Source organism: Muscardinus avellanarius, assembly GCF_963383645.1.
Source record: "Muscardinus avellanarius genome assembly, chromosome: 10".
NCBI lineage: Eukaryota > Metazoa > Chordata > Mammalia > Rodentia > Gliridae > Muscardinus > Muscardinus avellanarius.
In genome coordinates, this window is record NC_137796.1 from 100,871,813 (window position 1) to 100,890,588 (window position 18,776).

The 18,776-nt window shown below is 44.7% G+C and overlaps 1 protein-coding gene across 1 annotated transcript in view; it reads right to left on the bottom strand.

The window, feature by feature from the left end:
- RRN3 (RRN3 homolog, RNA polymerase I transcription factor) overlaps window positions 1-16,949 on the bottom strand; it is a gene marked incomplete at both ends in the record, with an annotated part of 35,163 nt that extends 18,214 nt beyond the window's left edge. The window contains 10 exons of the mRNA XM_080702814.1: window positions 1,586-1,678; window positions 2,785-2,883; window positions 4,930-4,999; window positions 6,107-6,170; window positions 6,523-6,582; window positions 7,869-7,998; window positions 8,093-8,182; window positions 13,261-13,317; window positions 15,087-15,192; window positions 16,861-16,949. Of these exons, the coding sequence (XP_080558940.1) occupies window positions 1,586-1,678; window positions 2,785-2,883; window positions 4,930-4,999; window positions 6,107-6,170; window positions 6,523-6,582; window positions 7,869-7,998; window positions 8,093-8,182; window positions 13,261-13,317; window positions 15,087-15,192; window positions 16,861-16,949 (858 nt within the window). The remainder of the gene's footprint in view (window positions 1-1,585; window positions 1,679-2,784; window positions 2,884-4,929; window positions 5,000-6,106; window positions 6,171-6,522; window positions 6,583-7,868; window positions 7,999-8,092; window positions 8,183-13,260; window positions 13,318-15,086; window positions 15,193-16,860) is intronic.
- Between the last annotated feature and the right edge of the window lie 1,827 nt (window positions 16,950-18,776).

The following is an 18,776-nucleotide window of genomic DNA, read 5'->3' on the forward strand; positions in this document are numbered from 1 at the left end:
ATAGGTCTGGGAGTATAACCCAGAGGTAGAAAGCCCCTGAGTTCCACCCCCAATACCACACACACACAAAAAAAATACATAAGGATATATAGATATAGATATCAGCTCTGGGAGTGTAGTGCAGAGGTAGAAAGCCCCTGGGTTCCATCCCTAGTACCACAAACACACACACACACACACAAAAGTAGGACTAAGTTGTAGCTCAGAGGGACAATGTCCCCGGGCTAAATTTCCAGTACTGCAAAAAAATAAAACAAGGGACTGAGGGTGTAGCTCAGAGGCAGAAAGCCCCAGAGTTCAATCCCCAGGACCAAAAATTCAACGAATAAATAAAATAAAAGCACACTTGGGGTTGGGACCGAACCCAGGGCCACGTTTGTCAGCACGTGCTCTACCGATGAGCCAAACCCACAAGCCGGTTTCTCACTCAGAATGCCCATACAGAGCTGGCCAAGCAAACACCAGGCTCCCCACCTCCCCGCTCCAGGTGCCTTTGGGGGTGAGCACTGTGTGCTGGGTCACAGCATCCATCTCAAAGCTGCGGGCAGTGCTGACTGCCGGGATTCACGGCACTCTCCTTTCGCCAGCAGAGAAGCAGCCAAGACCGTCCCCTGGGACTCAGTGACTGACCGGCCGGGGTCAGAAGGGGCTCACTCTCTGGTCTTGAACCCAGAGCAAACTCTGGGGAGCGATTCTGTCGCAGAGCAACTGGCAAGTTCAGACTGCGGCTGCTCTCAAGGGAGACCAGGCCCTGCTTCCCCCTCCTGCCCTTTCGTTCTGCCGCGCTGCCCCAAGCGCACCTGCGTGCCCCGCAGGGTCTCCTCCCACTAAGCCCACCGCAGACACCACTGGCAGAGAGCACTGCTCGGTGGTGCACAACAGTGAGATACAGACACCAAAGTGGCATGCTTTGTCAAACTATGAAGATTTTATGAAAGAAATTAAAAAATGTTTCACCAAACTAAATTCAAAGCCCTGGAAACAAACCAGTTACCCCAGGCAGTAACCAACGGGGCAGCGACTTGCTCACTCCAGGATCATTTCCATGCCTTTTGTGGTCCTGGGGGTAGAGCCCAGGGGCCTTCTACCTCCGGGCTGTACCTCCAGCCCTATCTTATTTTTTATTTGGAAACAGGGTCTTGCTAAGTTGCTGAGAACCTCACTAAGTTGCTGGGGCTCGCTGTGAGCCTGCGATCCTGCTGTCTCAGCCTCCCAAGTCCCGGGATCACAGGTGTGTCCCACCACCCCAGCGCATTTTCATGTTTCCAAACATTTTTCCCCCCTTTGGTGGTACTGGGGATTGAACCTAAGGGAATTCTACCTCCAGGCTACACTCCCAGCTCTATTTTATTTTTTATTTTGAGACCGGATCTCAGTTGCTAAGAGTCCCCATGCATTGCTGAGACTGTCCTCAAACCTGCAATCCTCCCATCTCAGCCTCCCAAGGCCTGGGATCACAGACATGCTCCGCCACACCCAGCTTTGCCAAACTTTTTTATCTTAACCTTAACGCTTAACAAAGACGAGAAGCCTCTAGCCATCTCTTCCCACACTGAAATAATAAACTTCACATAGAAATGCTGACCATATTAAATAACCCTTCTGTGGCATCTGTCCCACCACCAGCTTGAGCTGCTGTCTCCTCAGCATCTTCAATGTCCTGTCGGGATGCATTCACCTACATTGGAACAAAACAAACAAAAAAAGGAAAAGAATAGAAGAGAGGAAGAAAGATGAAAAACAAAAGCATTTAAAATACAGTTTGAGGTTGGAAATTCACCTGCTACACATACTTTAAAAGGTGTACTAATACCTTATACATCATAACAGCACAATTACGTTGCACACCTATACACTGATCCAACTCACGAAGAAATTTAATTATAATCCCACGCTCTGATCCAAGCCCCCATCACTACATACTGTGACATGACCACTCTAAACAAGCCTTAACAAAATCAACACTTATCCCATCTCTTTCTATGCCCAGGACACTCACGTACGTGTTTTATAAGAGTAGAGAGTGAGGCATCGTAGAACAGGCCTATAATCCCAGGATTAGGGAGGCTGAGACAGGAGGACTGCAGATTTGTGGCCAGCCTCAGGAACTTGTAGTGAGGCCCTTCACAACTTTGCGTGGCCTTGTTTCAAAAAATAAAAAATGGCCAGGCGTGGTGGCGCACGCTTGTAATCCCTGCACTTGGGAGGCGGAGACAGGAGGATCGCGCTGGCTCGGAGCCAGCCTCACTGGCTTAGGAGACCCTGTTTCCAAATAAAAGTATAAAATAGGTCTGGGAGTGTAGCCCGGAGGTAGAAGGGCTTCCAGGAACCCCAGTACCACCAAAAAAATAAATAAATAAAAATAAATAAATAAATAAATAAAAAATGACCAGGGCGTGGTGATAAACGGCGTAATCCCAGTAACTGGGAGGATGAGACAGGAAGATTGCAAATACTCAGCCAGCCTCGGCAACTTAGGGAGGGCTTGTTTGAAATAATAAATAAAATGGGGCCGGAGGTGCAGCTCAGAGGTAGAATGCCCCTGGATTCTATCCCCAGGACCACAGTAAAAATAAAAATAAAATAAATGAAAATAATAAACAGGGTTGTGTAGCTTGGAGGTAAAACTCCTCTGGGTTCAGCTCCTAGCACCACCAAAAAAGAAAAGAGAAAAAAGGAAATGAAGCAAAAGATGAGGTTCTTATGTCACATACCGTGATTGTAACAAATACACCACATTCAATAAATGAAGAGAAAGGCGAAAATAGATGACTCAGCACTTACATCCAATTTGAGCAGCTTTTCAATAACAAGCTCCAGAATTTCATGCCTCAAGGTTGGAAAATAGACACTTATCCTCAATAAGTTATGAACGTAACATTCCTGAAAGCAGAGCATGAAACACGCACATACTTCAATATAGAACAAATGGCTAATAATTATAAAAGCAAAACATCAATTATATAAATTTGTTTAAATATATAGATAAAGCCAGGCGTGATGGCGCACGCTTGTAATCCTAGTACTTGGGAGGCCGAGGCAGGAGGATCCTGGGTTCATGGCCAGCCTCAGCTACTTATTGAGGCCTTCTGTAACTTATAAGACCTTGTTTAAAAACAAAGAATGAAAAATCAGGCTGGGAGTGTAGCCCAGAGGTGAAATGCCCCTGAGTTCAATCCCCAGTTCCATAAAGATATATATATATATAATAGAATATAATCAGAAATTATACTATGTATTTACATGTATACATATATAATATTTAATACAACTACTCCAAGTCTCCCCAGTAAAATGAGTTGATAATTTTCATATTTCTACTGTTTTACAAACAGCTTTATTAAGACATTGTTCATATTCCATGCAATTCACCCATTTAAAGTATACCATGGCCAGGCATGGTGGCACACGCCTGTGATCCCAGGACGTGGGAGGTTAAGACCAGGGGATCCCAGGTTCAAGACCAGCCTCAGTAACTTACTGAGATTCCCAACAACCTAGAGAAGCCATTTCTTTTTTTTATGGTTGGCTGTGTGTGTGTGTGTGTGTGTGTGTGTGTGTGTGTGTGTGTGTGTTACTGGAGATTGAACCCAGGGGCATTGTACCTCTGAGCTACACCCCCAGTCCTATTTTTTTATTCCTTATTTTGAAACAGGGTATCAATAAGTTTGAAACAGGGTATCAATGAGTTAGCCTCACTAAGTAGCTGAGGCTGTCCTTGAACCTGTGATCCTCCTGCCTCAGCCTCCCAAGTGCTGGGATTACAAGCATGCGCCGCCACACCCGGCTCCCTTTGCTTATTTTAAATTTGCCTATTTATTTGTTTATAGTGTGTCTGTGTCTGTGTGTGTGTTACTGAGGACTGAACACAGGGGCATTCTAGCTCCGGGCTATACTCCCAGTTTTTTATTTTTGTGGTACTAGGGATTGAACCCAGAGGGATTCTACCTCTGAGATAAACCTCCAGCCCAATTTTATTTCTTATTTGGAAACAGGGTCTCTCTAAGTTGTGGAGGTCTCACTAATTTGTCGAGGCTGGCTTAGAACCTGCGATCCTCCTGTCTCAGCCTCCCAAGTACTGGGATTACAAGCATGTACCACCACACCCAGCTTCCCTCTGGGTTTCTTTTTTTTTGTGTGTGGTACTGAGGGTGGAACCCAGGGGCTTTTCTACCTCTGGGCTATACTCCCAGACCTGTTTTTTTATATTTTATTTGGAAACAGGGTCTCACTAAGTTACTGAGAGCCTCACTAAGTAGCTGAGGCTGCCTTCGAACCTGTGCCTCTTGCCAACTGGGATTACAAGAGTGCGCCCGACTCTTTTGTTTTTCTTGAGAATTTCTGCATCAATTTTCATAAGCAATACAGTGGCTTATAATATTCCACTTGACACACACTATCACAAATACTAAATAAAAAAGTTATTAACTCCTCAGTCAATATATGTAGTACTTTATTTAGGAAAAACTATGCACAGAAAGTAGCTGCTGTCAATTATGAAAAATTACAGATATCTAAATGCTGCACAAAGGCTGAGTGGGGCCATAACTCAACAGTACAGCACTTGTCTGTCATATGCAAGGCCCTGGGTATAATCCCAGCACTATAGGGGGAAAAAAATACATGAGGGCTCACTCAGAATTTATCTATATAAGACTCTGCTAACATGTTCAAATAATGAAGTTTACAATCAGTAATGTATGCACCGTTATCTTCTAGTAATTCGTATCTGTGTAAGATATTTCTGAAATAGACTCTGACCATGACTTACACATAGTAATGAGGAAAAAGGCATTAGGAAGCCCTTGTAGCCACTTAATAAGGAAGAGAATCAAAGTCTCACTCTTGTGTTTACAATCTAGAAAATGGCTTAAAGAAACTAACACAAAACAGTCTTTCCATTATTGACCCCATGAAAAAATTTCTTACCAATGTTCGCTCTGATTTTCTAACAAATGGAAACTTTTCCACCAGTATCGGCATAAGAAACCATGGTGTCCTGTTTTAAAAAAAATCGTTTTAGTCAATCATGTTAACTTTTGGGGAAGGTAACATTTCCATCCTAACAACAAATAAGGATAGATCACGAGAGAAACAGGAACCCCCACCTCAAGGGATTCAAAGTTAAGACGAAAGTATTGCTTCAGAGAAAATCTCAACCAACTCGGAGGAAAATAACCTTTATTAATAAACTTTAATATATGTAGCAAATCAAATTTTTGTGAAGCGTTTTCTTCTACAAAAATTTAACAGAATTTCGATGTAAAAACTAAACACGTCAGCAGGACGTGGTGCCCACACCTGTGACCCCAGCACTTGGGAAGCTAAAACAGGAGGATCAACAGAGGGGACTAGAAGAGCGTCCCTCCAAAGAAACACACACCGGCAAAGCTTTGCTTTGAACTACAAGTTTTATTTATATGGCATGTCACAAATGCGGGGATTTCTCACTGAAAATTTTTAGATACCTTACCTGTTGAAGATAAAAGCAAAGCAAAATTGCAACCACTACATAAAATTAGAGGGAAAATCTAAGTAGAAGTTTTGTTTGTTTTTGTACTTGGTATTGAGCCCAGAGGCATTTTACCTGCAAACCACACCCCTTTTTGAAACACGGTATTGCTCTGTGGCTGCAGCTGAGACTGGCCTCAAACCTGGGATCCTCCTGTCTCAGCCTTGCAAATATTGGGATTATAGAAATTAGCCACCATGCCCGACTGATTTTCTACAAGTTAATTTTTTTTGGGGGGTGTGGGGGTGGAACCCAGGAGCTTTCTACCTCTGGGCTATACTCCCAGACTTATTTTATACTTTATTTGGAAACAGGGTCTGAGTTGCCGAGAGCCTCGCTCAGTAGCTGCGGCTGGCTTCAAACCTGTGCGATCCACCTGTCTCAACTTCCCAAGCACTGGCTTACAAGCATGCGCCACCACACCCAGCAGTTACAAGTTAATTTTAATTTTCTTTCTCTTTTTGTGATGCTGGGAATCAAACCCAGGGGCTTACGCATGCTAAGTCAGCAATCTACCACTGAACTATAATCTCAATACAATCACAATTTTCTTAAGAACTAAACATTATGATTTAAAGTAGCAAGTTTACTCACGATGGGACATATCTCGCTATTATTTGCAAGGCTCTGTGACACGTGTCAAAATTTGCAGGAAGATCTGCAAGGAGAAAAGTTGACAGCGTGAACATCAAAATAAATTTGAAAACTGAAAAATGACGAACCAGCAGAAAACACTCGCTAACCAAAACTGAAGTTAATTTATCCAAATAATTTCAAAATTTTTCTCAACAACTCACTATCAATAAAGATTAAATGAAGTAATTAGTTTACCAACACATGGAAGGCAATTACATAATAATATAATTGTGTCAAAAAGACTCTATCAAAGATTGCCATGTGTTACCATCTCCTTATTAGAACAGGTACCAATATATTGAGTTCTACTGTCATTCAATACGTGTTCATTAAGATACAGAAGGCATTCCTTGCTTTAGTGTTTTTATACTTACTTTCATCTTCATCATCAGAATCTGAAACATCAATGTCACCTTCCTTAAAGATCACTCGAGCTTTTGATAGAAAAAGAAAATATGTTATTCTTCTGTCATGGATCTAGATGTGAACAGCTATACAAAGCTTAGCTACAGACTTAGTAGCATGACTAAGTTTATAACCCAAAGGGGAAAAGGTGAATCAAATTGATAGCTTTTAAACAACTACAAATCCCTAGACTTTCAGAGTCTCATTAAAGCAAATTACGATCCATCAAAATCAGGCTGGGATCTGAGCGGGGTGGTGCCTGCTTGTAATCTCAGCATTCCGGAGACTGAAACCAGAGGATCTCAGTTCAGGAACAGCCTCAGCTACTTAGGGAGGCTCTTCACAACTCAGTGAAACTCTGTTGCAAAAAGAAAAAGACTAAGCCAGGCGTGATGGCTCAGCTTGTAATCCCAGCATTCAGGAGGCTGAGACCAGAGGATTAAGGTTTGCAGAAAGCCTCAGTTACTTAGTGAGGCCCTCTGTAACTTAGTGAGACCCTGTTTCAAAATAAAGAATAAAAAATAAATAGGGCAGGGGGTGTAGCTCGGAGGTCGAATGCCCCTGGGTTCCATCCCCAGACCAGCAAAATAAATAAATAAATAATAAAATAAAATAACTAAAAAATAGGGCTACGGGTGTAGCTCGGAGGTACAATGTCCCTGGGGTTCTATCCCCAGTATGAAAAAAAAAAAAAAAAAATCAGGCTGGGCATGGTGGCACAGGCCTATAATCCCAATACTTGGGAGGCTGAGACAGGAGGATTGCAGGTTCAAGGCCAGCCTCAGTAACTTAATGAGACCCTGTTTCAAAATAAAAAACCAAGCCAGGCATGATTGCACACCCCTATAATCCCAATACTTGGGAAACTGAGACAGGAGGATCTCAGGTTCAAGGACAACCTCAGCAAGTAGTGACACTAATCAACATAGTAAGACCCTATTTCAAAATAAAATAAAATAGGGCTGGCTGTGTAGCTTGGAGGTGGAATTCCCCTGGATTTAATCACCAGTACAAAAACAAAAGAAAACAAAACAAAGTCTCTCTCACTCACACACACACGCGCATGCGCACATGCCTCCTGACTGTTTTTTGTGATGGCCTACGTCACCTCCGGACTCTGTCAGCAAGGCAGCCATGACCACATGTGGCCCCTTGACCTTAGACCAGAGCTATGAGCCAAAACGAACCTCTGCTTTATAGCAAAAAAGAAAAGGAGGAAGGGATAGGAGGCAGAAAGGGGAAAAAGAGAAAGGAAGGGAAGGAGGCAAGGAAAGAGGGGAGGAAGGAAAGAAATAAGCAAAGAATAACCACTTACGGGGTACAAAATGAGAAGCAATCATGCTGAGACAAGGTCTAAGGAAAACAGTCTGTGCTGAGACAAGGTGACCGAGAAAAGCCAAATACTCCTCCACCACCGTCTGGCTCCTACTCAACCAGGGCAATCTCTAGAGTGGGTAGGTGAAGATAAAGAAAACTGACGTTTACTGCTTTCAAAGTACCGAATTACCTACTAGTCAGTGAAAGAAACGGTGCGCTTACCAGTAGAATGTTGATAAGCTGCTCGAAGTCTTTTGTCAAGTACATGATACAGGAGCGGAATTCCAGAAGCCAGTTAATGATCTGATCATCCTGAAGTTAAACAGAAACAAGTACTGTCAAAATCACAAATCCTTGGGAGGCTGAGATGGGAGGACTGCAGGTTCAAGGACAGCCTCAGCAATGTAGTGAAACTCTTAGCAACCTAGAAAGACCATTTCCAAAAAAGAAATTTTAAAAGGGCCAGGGGGTGTAGAAGGTAGAACGTCACTGGATTCAATCCCCAGTACCATCAAAAAGAAGAGAGAAAAATCACAGATCCTCTAAAACAACACCACACACATCTGCTTTGCACCAAGCATCTATTAATAACACTTAAATTAGGAGTTGGAGCCTGGCATGCGGTATATACCTGTAACCCCAGTACTCAGGAGGCTAAGACAGGAGGAATACAAGTTCAAAGCCAGCCTCAATAACATAGTGAGGGGTTGAGGGTGTAGCTTGTAGGTAGAACACCTCTGGGTTCAATCACTAGCACCAAAGAAATAAATTCATTCATTCATTCATGATGGGCTGGAAGAGCTAAGCATGGCTGTTCAAATAATGCAAGTTTATAACAAATAATATATGAAGTATGCAGGCAGGCGTGGTGGGGCACGCTTGTAACCCCAGTACTTGAGAAGCTGAGACAGGAGGATCATAGGTTCTCAGCCAGCCTCAGCTACTTAGTGAGGCCCACTGCAACATAGTGACACCGTTTCAAAATAAAGAATGAAAAACAGGGGGACTTCTGGGAAGATGGCGGCGGAGAAAAGCGGGGCTTATGAGCCCCGCTAACAACCAATCTCTATTACTACAAAATCAGCGCCTTTCATAGTCAGAAAACACCATCAGCAGAGAAAAAAAAAATTTAATTACAAGAGACAGAGAAAAAGAGGGCTGGAAAAATAAGACACAGAAAGAAACCAGATCGCAGTGCTGCGGCTGGAACCGCGGCACGGACCGGCGGGTGCCATCTTTCCTTGCAGCACCAGGCCCCAGAGAGGAGGGGGACTCAGAACGGAGCTCAGAGCCACAGAGGAGATACGCCGGAGATTCTTCTAAAAGTTTATAGTCTTAAGATTTATATTTAGGTCTTTTATCTATTTTGAGTTAATATTTGTATATGGTGTTAGGTAAGGGTCCAATTTTATTCTTTTTCATGTAATTATTATTTTTCAACAATATTTAGTTAAAAGATTATTATTTCCTCCACCAAATGTTCATGGAAACCTTGTCCAAAAAAACTTGACAATATATGGAAGACTTTTATCTCTAGGCTTTTATTTAACTCCACTGGTTTATATATCTGCCTTTAGAACATTACTACACTGTTTCAATTATTGTAGCTTTATATGGTTTGAAATCAGAAGATATACATCTTCTAGCTTTGTTCTTTTTCGAGATTGTTTTGGGTATCTAGAGTCCATATTCCACATTAGAATAGATTTTTTTCTGAAAAATAAATAAATAAATGTATGATAGTTTCACCAAAAAAAAGAAAAGAAAAAATATTCTCTGGTAAGAAAGAAGCAAAAAGAAATATTGAAATGTCATCTTTAAGTCATCAAAAGCTTGGTATCAGACAAATGAAACTGCTATGTGAGATTATCATTGTTAATTTTGGATAAATTGCTATAAAACTAGATGTCAACCACTAAGCCAAGCATGGGAAGGTGGGATGGGGAGGGAACGGGGTGGGGATCGGGTAGGGGCTAATTGGGCGATGTGTGCATGTATGTCTACAAGTTTTTTTCATCCCATTATGATGTATGAATACAGTGCACCAATAAAAAAAAAAAAGAAATTAAAAAAAAAAAAAGAAAAACAAGGCCGGGGATGTAGCTCAGATGTAGAATGCCCTGGGTTCAATCCCAGTACCACACACACACACAAAAAAAAAAGGGTGGTGCTGCATGCTTGTAATCCCAGTATTTGGGAGGCTAAGGCATGAGGATCACAGGTTCATGGCCAGCCTCAGCAACTTTCTGAGGCCTTCTACAAGTCAGAGATTCTATTAAAAAAAAAAAAAATTAAGAGCTAGGGGTGAAGCTCAGAGGTACGATGCCCCTGGTTCACCCCCCAATACCACACACACACACACACACACACAAAGATGTGATGCTGCAGCCAGGTGTGATGGTGCGTGCCTGTAATCCTAGTATCTGGGAGGCTGAGACAGGAGGATCCAGGTTCAAGGTCTGCCTCAGCAACTTGAGACCCTCTTTCAAAATAAAAAGTGCTGGGAAACCGGGCGTGGTGGCACACACTAGTAATCCCAGCATTTGTGAGGCTGAGATAGGAGGGTCTGGGTTCACGGCCAGCCTCAGCTACTTAGTGAGGTCCTTTGAATCTCAGGGAGCCCTGTTTCAAAATAAAGAATGAAAAATAGGGCTGGGGGCATTGCTCGGAGGTAGAATGCCCTTGGGTTCCATCCCCAGTACTGGGGGGGAGGGGGGGTGTTTCCTAGAGATATAGCTGGGATACAGAATGCCCCTGGGTTCAATTCCTAGTACCAAAAAAAAAAAAAAAAAAAAAAAAAAAAAGATGCGCAGCTGTCTTTAAATAGTAAGAAAGGTTTTTTTAGTGGTACTGGAGTTCCTGGAAGCCCTTCTACCTCCAGGCTACACTCCCAGACCTATTTTATATTTTATTTGGAAACAGGGTTTCTTAAGCCAGCGAGGCTGGCTTCAAACCTGCACGATCCTCCTGTCTCTGCCTCCCAAGCGTGGGGATTACAAGAGTGCGCCACCACGCCCGGCGTTAAAAAAGTATTTGAGGGAGCGATATTCCTTACACAGGATAAAGCACATTTTGAGGAAAAAGGAAGTAGTTCAGTCTGGCTGTATCTATGCTCAGCAAACCAACAGACAAGTCTCAGGAGCAGAGAAGAACCAGGTGGGTCAGAGAGTATCTTGGACGCTAACTAATGCAATTAGAAAGATGTGCTAGCATGGACTGAATGTAGAGGTATTTATGAGCTTATAAAGAACCAGGGTAAACTCCATTAAAGAAGGCAACATTTGGCCGGGCGTGGTGGCGCACGCTTGTAATCCCAGCATTCGGGAGGCTGAGACCGGAGGATCGCGGTTCACCGACAGCCTCAGTTACTTAGTGAGGCCCTATTTCAAAATAAAGAATTAAAAAAAAAAAATAGGGCAGGGGGTGTAGGAAGATTTATAGATCAAAGTAATGATAGTACTCAGAGTATTAAACACCAACATAGTCGGGGATGGTAGCGCACACCTACAATCCCAGTACTTGGGAGTCTGAGACGGGAGGATCGCAGGGTTAAGAACAGTCTCAGCATTTTAGCAAGACCCTGTTTCAAAACAAAAAAATAAAATAGGACAGGGGGTGTAGCTCAGAGGTAGACTGTCCCCGGTTCAGTCCCCAATACCACAAAAACAACAAAACTGCCAGGCAGTGTTCGAAGACCTGAACATTTATTAACTTTTTTATTCCCTGCAATTCCCAATGGAGTAAGTACTAGTAGTGAGTCCCATTCTACGGATGAGAAGCTGAGGCACAGAGGCCGCTCACTTGCCCTTGTTGAGACGGCGGTGGGGGAGGGGGACAATGGAGCCAGGCGCCCCCTCAAATGCAGTGGACCAGGGACAAAGACCGCAAGTGGCAGCTGTGGGAATAAGGCATCGCCTGAGATGCCAGACACAGGCTGCATGCAGGCGGTGCTGAGATGACCCTTGGTTCTTCCACAGGCACTAAGGTTGTAGCAGGGGACTGACATGCCCAGACATGTACTCTGGAGTGAGTCAGGCTCCACTGCTGACAAAGGGACACGGAGGACAGAACTAGAGACATCCAAAGGGTTATGGAAAGCCGGGCAGTGGTGCACGCTTATAATCCCATTACTTGGGAGGCTGAGACAGGAGGATCAGTTTCAAGGCCAGCCTCAGCTACCTAGTGAGGTCCTCTGCAACTTAATGAGACTGATTCAAACCCAAAAATAAAAAGGGGGGGTATAGCTTGGAGGTAGAGTGCCTCTGGGTATAATTCCCAGTACCACAAAAGTAGTAGCATAAGGCTTTGAAAAAGTCCACTGAAATCAGCATGTCGAAGCCACTGGCGACCTGGGTCAGGGGAAGTAGCCAGTGGCAACAGCGGACTGAAACGTAAGTAAGCAGTGCAGACTGTCAGCAAGAACAAAACACCAGCTAACAACCACAGGGTCCTTCCTTGGGGTCAGAGACTGAGTGCTTCTTGTATATAAACTTATTAAATCCTCTTCAACAAATCTCCATGTTTACTTAAAATAATTTCTTTTTAGCCAGGCGTGGTGGCGCAAGCCTGTAATCCCAGCGTTTGGGAGGCTGAGACAGGAGGATCGCGGTTCACAGCCAGCCTCAGCTACTACTTAGTGTCCCAGTACTGCAAAAACTATATATATATATATATATTTTTTTTTTTTAAATCTCCATTTTAGGGAAGAGACTTTTTTTTTTGCAGTATTGGGAATGGAACCCAGGGGCATGGTACCTCCAGGCTTCACCCCCATCCCTATTTTTCAGTCTTTTTTTTTTTTTTTTGGTAGTATTGGGGATGGAATCCAGAGGCAGTCTACCTCTAAGCCACGACCCCAACCCTATTTTTAATTCTTTATTTTGAAACAGGATCTCACTGAGTTGCAAATGGCCTCACTAAGTAGTAGCTGAGGCTGTCCACGAACCGTGATCCTCCTATCTCTGCTTCCCAAATGCTGGAATTACAAGTGTGTGCCACCATGCCTGGCTAAGTCTTTTTATTTTTGAAACAGGGTCGCGCTGAGTTACAGAGGGCCTTTCTAAGTAGCTGAGGTTGTCCGTGAACCGTGATCCTCTGGTCTCGGCCGCCCAAGCTGAGATTACAAGCGTGTGCCGTCACACCCGGCCCTGCTTTTCTGATATTACAGCATCCCTGTCATCTACCCACCAGATGCCAGCAGCACCCTCTCCTCTCTCAATTATGACAACCAAATATGCATCCAGCTACTGCCAAATGCCCTCTGGTTGAGAACCACTGGGCTGAAGTAAAAGGGGCAGAGACAGAAGTCCTAGAGAACACGGTAGGACCAAGAATGCAAACTCATACCTGAACAAAGTGGCAATACTTCTACTGATCAAACAAAAAATTACCTTTATATCTGGATCTGACAGCTGGTTCTTCAACAACTCAAAGTCACTCGTTTCACCCTTAAAAAGAGCAGGAGAATTAAAGTTTGCTTATGGTGGTTCTCTGTAAAACACCAATAGTAGGACATAATTATACCTTACTACCTGATTAAATTGCAAAAGGACCTTGGTAACTTTCATACAGCCCTTGTGATAATAAAATCTGACTACAAAGATTTAAGAACTCAGCTGGATGTGGTAGTGCACACTTGTAATCCCAGTACTTGGAAGGCTGAGACATGAGGATCGCAGGTTCTCGGCCAGCCTCAGCTACTTGGTGAGACCCTCTGTAACTTAGTAAGACCCTGTTTCAAAATAAAGAATAATAATAAAAAAAATAGTTCTGGGGTTGTAGCTCAGATGCAGAATGCCCCTAGGTTCAATCCCCAGTACTGCCAAAAAGAAAAAAAAGTTCTAGTGTTTGTTTTTAGCAGTTACTAAAGTTTGAAAGATATTAAGTAAATACAGTATGAGGCTGGGAAACCCCAGCAAAAGCATTATCACTTTAATTCTGAAATGACAGCATCATGCATATTATTAAATATTTTATTGCAACTGGGTGTGGTGGCATATGCCTATAATCCCAGTGCGTGGAAGGCTGAGATAGGAGGATCAAAGGCTCAAGGCCAGCTTCACCAATTTAGCAAGGCCCTCTGCAACTTAGTGAGACTGTTTCAAAAACTAAAAAATAAGCCAGGCATGGTGGCACACGCCTATAATCCCAGTACTTGGGAAGCTGAGTGAGAGGATCACAGGTTCGAGGATAGCTTCAGCAAGAAGTGAGACTTTCAGCCTGGCAAAACCTTGTTCCCAAATAAATAAAATTGGGCTAGGGATGTAGCTCAAAGGTAGAATGACTCTGGGTTCAATCCCCAGTAAGTACTACAGGAAAAAAAAAAAAAAAAAAAACTGGGCTGGGGATATAAATCATAGGTAGAGAAGAGCACTCCAGTAACCCCCTTCACACATCTGTCATCCTGGTACTTGGGAGTTGAAACAAAAGATAGCAGGTTTGAGGCTAGCCCCAGCAACTTAGTAAAACCCTGTTGCAAAAGAAAATAGGGCTGGAGTCAGGTGTAGCTGCCCACTCTTGGAATCCCAGTACTTGGGAGGCTGAGACAGGAGGATGGCAGCTTTGGGGCCAGCCTCAGCTACTTAGGCTCTCCGCAACTTAGTGAGACCTTGTTTCAAAATAAAGAATAAAAAATTGGGCTGGGGGATGTAGCTCGGTAGAATGCCCGGTTCAATCCCCAGCAGCACAAAAAAAGTGAATAAAATAAAATAGGGTTGACTTATAGCCCCTGGATTCAAACCCCAGTGCCACAAAAAATTAACAATAAATTACTGGTGCCTTAAATTCTTTTTCTTGTTTGTTTGTTTGTTTGTTTTGCTTTTTTTGTGGTACTGGGGACTGAACACAGGGGCATTCTACTATTCTACACACGAGCTACCCCCAGCCCTATTTATATTATTCCTTATTTTCAAACAGGGTCTCATTAAGTTGCTGAGGGTCTAAGTCGCTGAGGCTGGCTGCAATCCTCCTGTTTCAGCTTCTCAAGTAACAGGATTACAAGCATGCTCCACCACACCAGCTCTAAAATTCATTTAAGCATGTATGTATGTATGTATGTATGTATGTATGTATGTATATTTGTGTGTGTAAATATGTGCTGGAGATTAAACCCAGGGCATTACACATGCTATGCACACACCCTCTCACTGAGCTGCGCCTCCAGCCCCTCTGCTGCTCTTTGGTGGTAAGATATTGCTGCATTGTGACCAACACTTACCTTTTTGTATTTCAGCAGCACTTCTGTCACAGTTCCACCAAACCGAACAGTTTTTCTTGGGGGAGAATTGAAGAAATCGTTCTCTAACGCAAGCATATCTGAAATCCTGTAGAACCAAGATTACCAAACTGTCAAGCTGTTATTAGGTTCATGAATGAGAACACACACACACACACGTTAATAGTCCTGGCGTGCACTGAGTCCCTGGGTTAGATTCCCCAGCACTGCAGGAAAAAAAAAAAAAAAAAGATAATAGCCAGTATTTACTGAAGCAACATCCTTCAGCAGTTCTATGCTAAGGCTTCTTCTTCTTTTTTTTTTTTTTTTTTTTTTTTTTGGTGGCAATGGGGGTGGAACCCAGAGGCCTTCTACCTCTGGGCTTTACTCCCAGACCTACTTTGTATTTTCATTTGGAAACAGGGTCTCACTAAGTTGCTGAGAGCCTCACTAAGTAGTTGAGGCTGGCTTCGAACCGGTGCGATCCTCCTGTCTCAGCCTCCCAAGCACTGGGATTACAAGCGTGCACCACCACGCCTGGCCATGCTAAGGTTTTTTTGTTTTTTTGTTTTGTTTTTTTTTTGGCGGGTCTGGGGATGGAACCCAGGGGCATTTTACCTCCGAGCTACAGCCCCTGCCCTATTTTTTATTCTTTATTTTGAAACAGGGTCTCACTGAGTTGCAGAGGGCCTCACTAAGTAGCTGAGGCTGTCCGCGAACTGTGACCCTCTGGTCTCAGCCTCCCAAATGCTGGGATTACAAGCGTGAGCCACCACGCCCGGCTGCTAAGCCTTTTTAAATGGTCTCCCTGGTTATCCCTCTACAGTTTATTCTGCACTCAGTAAAAACTGTCTTCCACTGCCCTTGGAATAGAACTCAAACCCCTACACTACTCCTACGGGATCCTATATTCATCCAACCCCTGCCTGCCTCGCTGACCTCATCCCAACCCCTGGTTTTACTACAGGCAGTGTCTTTTTCTCTTTGTTCCTCAAACCTGTCAAGCTGGTTCCCATTTCACTTGCTCTTCACTTTACCAGAGGCACTCTTCCCAGGATCCATAAGGCTGGCTTCATCCAAGTTGAAGTTCAAATGTCATCCCTCCCCTTCCCCTCTTGTACTTCTCCACGCCACTTATCGCCAAATAAAACCCTCTCGTCCATTCCTTTACTGGCCTACTGACTGTCCCCCACACTCACTGTAAACAGTTGACTGCAATAACGTTCGTTAGTCTCTGGCTAAACTCCTGTGCCCTGTGTGTACCACGGTAAGCACGCAATTCATACGTGATTGTGAATACGTGCTAAGTGCTTTACAAGACTGGCTCTATTTACACGGAGAATAGTGAAAAAATACAGCAGCCCGCCTCTTCTGAAAGATCCCCAAAGGGACTTAAGCTGCGTGAGACTGTTAAGATACGTGTGTCAAAAGAAATTCCAACAAAACGTTAAAACTCGATTTGTCATCAGCGACAGCACCCGGCTGAAAACCCATACCCTAGCGAAGCCCTTCCAAGAGCCGGCGAGGCGGCGGAGGGACTGAAGAGGGAGCCCAGAGGGAGCCCGAGGGGGCACGGGGGCACGGGCGGGGGCACGGGCGGGAGCAGGCTCGCCGGCCCAGGCCCTCCCACTCCCTCGCCCCCCGCGGGGAGCCGCCACCCCGCGAACCCGCGACCGCCACTCCCGCTCCCGCCACACCCCAGTAGCTCTATCCCAGCCCTTTCGGATCCGCTCCCCGGACCCCAGTCCTGGGCTCTGGTCACAGTCACAAGTCTTACCCAGATCTCGAGGCGCCCAGCGTGGTGACCCCAGAGGCCGAAGCGGCCGCATCCCCGTGCAACCGCGTGTGAAGCAGCGGAGCCGCCATAGGGCCGGGGACGCGCGTTTGCAGCGCCCAGTGCCGGAAGTCATGCTCCTCCCAGATCCCGCCTCTCCCCCGGAAGTCTCTCTGACAGCGCAGCCTTCAGCCAATCAGAACCTTAGGTGGGGAGAACGAGAGCCGTGGGCGGGCTAGAGCGCCGCCAAGGCTGGCTCCTCCCCGCCCCGCATGGGACCGCTCCTCCCACTTGGCGGACTTCCTCCGACCAAAGAGGTTGGGCGCTCTGGGCTGAAAAGAAGTGGGAAGGGCGTCTGGGCGTGGTGACGCACTCCAGGAATCCCAGCGGTTGCAAGTCTGAGGCTGGAGGGTCTCGGGTTTGAGACTGACCTCAGCAATTTACCGAGACCTTATTTCAAAACGAAAAAAACATAAGAGGGCTGGGGGTGCAGAGCACCCCTGGTTTTAATATTTGTGTGTGTGTGTTACTGAGGCTTGAACCCAGGGACATTCTACTTCCAAGCCGCACACACCCCACCCCGTTTTATTTTTGTTTTTGAGTGTCTTGCTAGGTTGTTAAGAGTCTCCTTCAGTTGTTGACTGGTCTGTAGCCCAAGATCCTCCGGTCTCAGCTTCCCAAGTAGAGATTACAGGCGTGCGGCTCCATATAGGGCTTCTATTTTATTTTTCTATCTCTTATTTGGGGAGAGGGAGATTGAGCCCAGGGGTATCGGCCCCTGAGCAGTACTCCCAGCCTGATTTTTATGTGTTTTTGTCTTTGTTTTTGTTTTTTTTTTTTTTTGCAGTAATGGGGATGGAACTCAGGAGCATTTTACCTCTGAGCTCCACCCCAGCCCTATTTTTTATTCTTTGTTTTGAAACAGGGCCTCACTGAGTTGCAAAGGGCCTCACTAAGTAGCTGAGGCTGTCTGTGAACCGTGATCCTCCTGTTTCAGTCTCCCAAATGCTGGGATTACAACCGTGCGCCACCACGTGGCTTGTTTGTTTTGTTTTTGTGGCTGTGGAGGTTGAACCCAGGCGGAATTGGGAGTGCAACCTCTGAGCTACACCCACACCCCGAATGTGTGTGTGTATGTATTGTGGTACCGGGGATTGAACCCAGGAACATTCTACCTCCAAGCTACACTCCAGCCCTATTTTAATTTCAAAACAGTCTCGCTAGGTTAATGAGAGTCTCACTACTTGTTTAGGCTGGCCTCGAACCTGCAATCCTCCTGTCTCAGCCTCCCAAGTACTGGATTACCAGCCTGTACCACCACACCTGGCTCTATATTTTTTTAAACCTCACTAAATTGCTGAGGCTGGTCGGGAGCCTGCAATCCTCCAGTCTCGGCCTCCCAAGCCCAGCTACATCTTGTTAAATATAATGCATAGTTCTGTTTCACAACAGGGTTAAATCAGTAACTTTCTGGAAAATGTTGGGCAAAATCATCAGTGTGCCATATTACCATATTACATGATACCACCACTTGTTTTCAGTCACATGCTTCCAAAGCCCAAATCGCTGTTGTGTATAGTCATGGCGTTTCTCTGTTGGAATGCTGTCAGTGCACTGGACACCCAAGGGTAGAGCCGCGCTGAACACAGGACACGGGGTGCAGAGTATCACGTACAACTGCATGCTTTATTGAGAGAGCAATCAGACTTTTATAGAGAAAGCTTCTACGGATCACATCAACAAGTTAGCTGTTTCAGACATTACAAGGTTATCTTAAAGCAACAATGGATGTGTGTAAGTAAAGCCAAAGGACTAATCTCAAACTTAAAGCAATTCTTTGTTGTTGTTTTTTTGTTGTTTTGTTTTGTTTTTGTTTTTTTGGGGGAGTCTGGGAATGGAACCCAGGGACATTCAGTCTC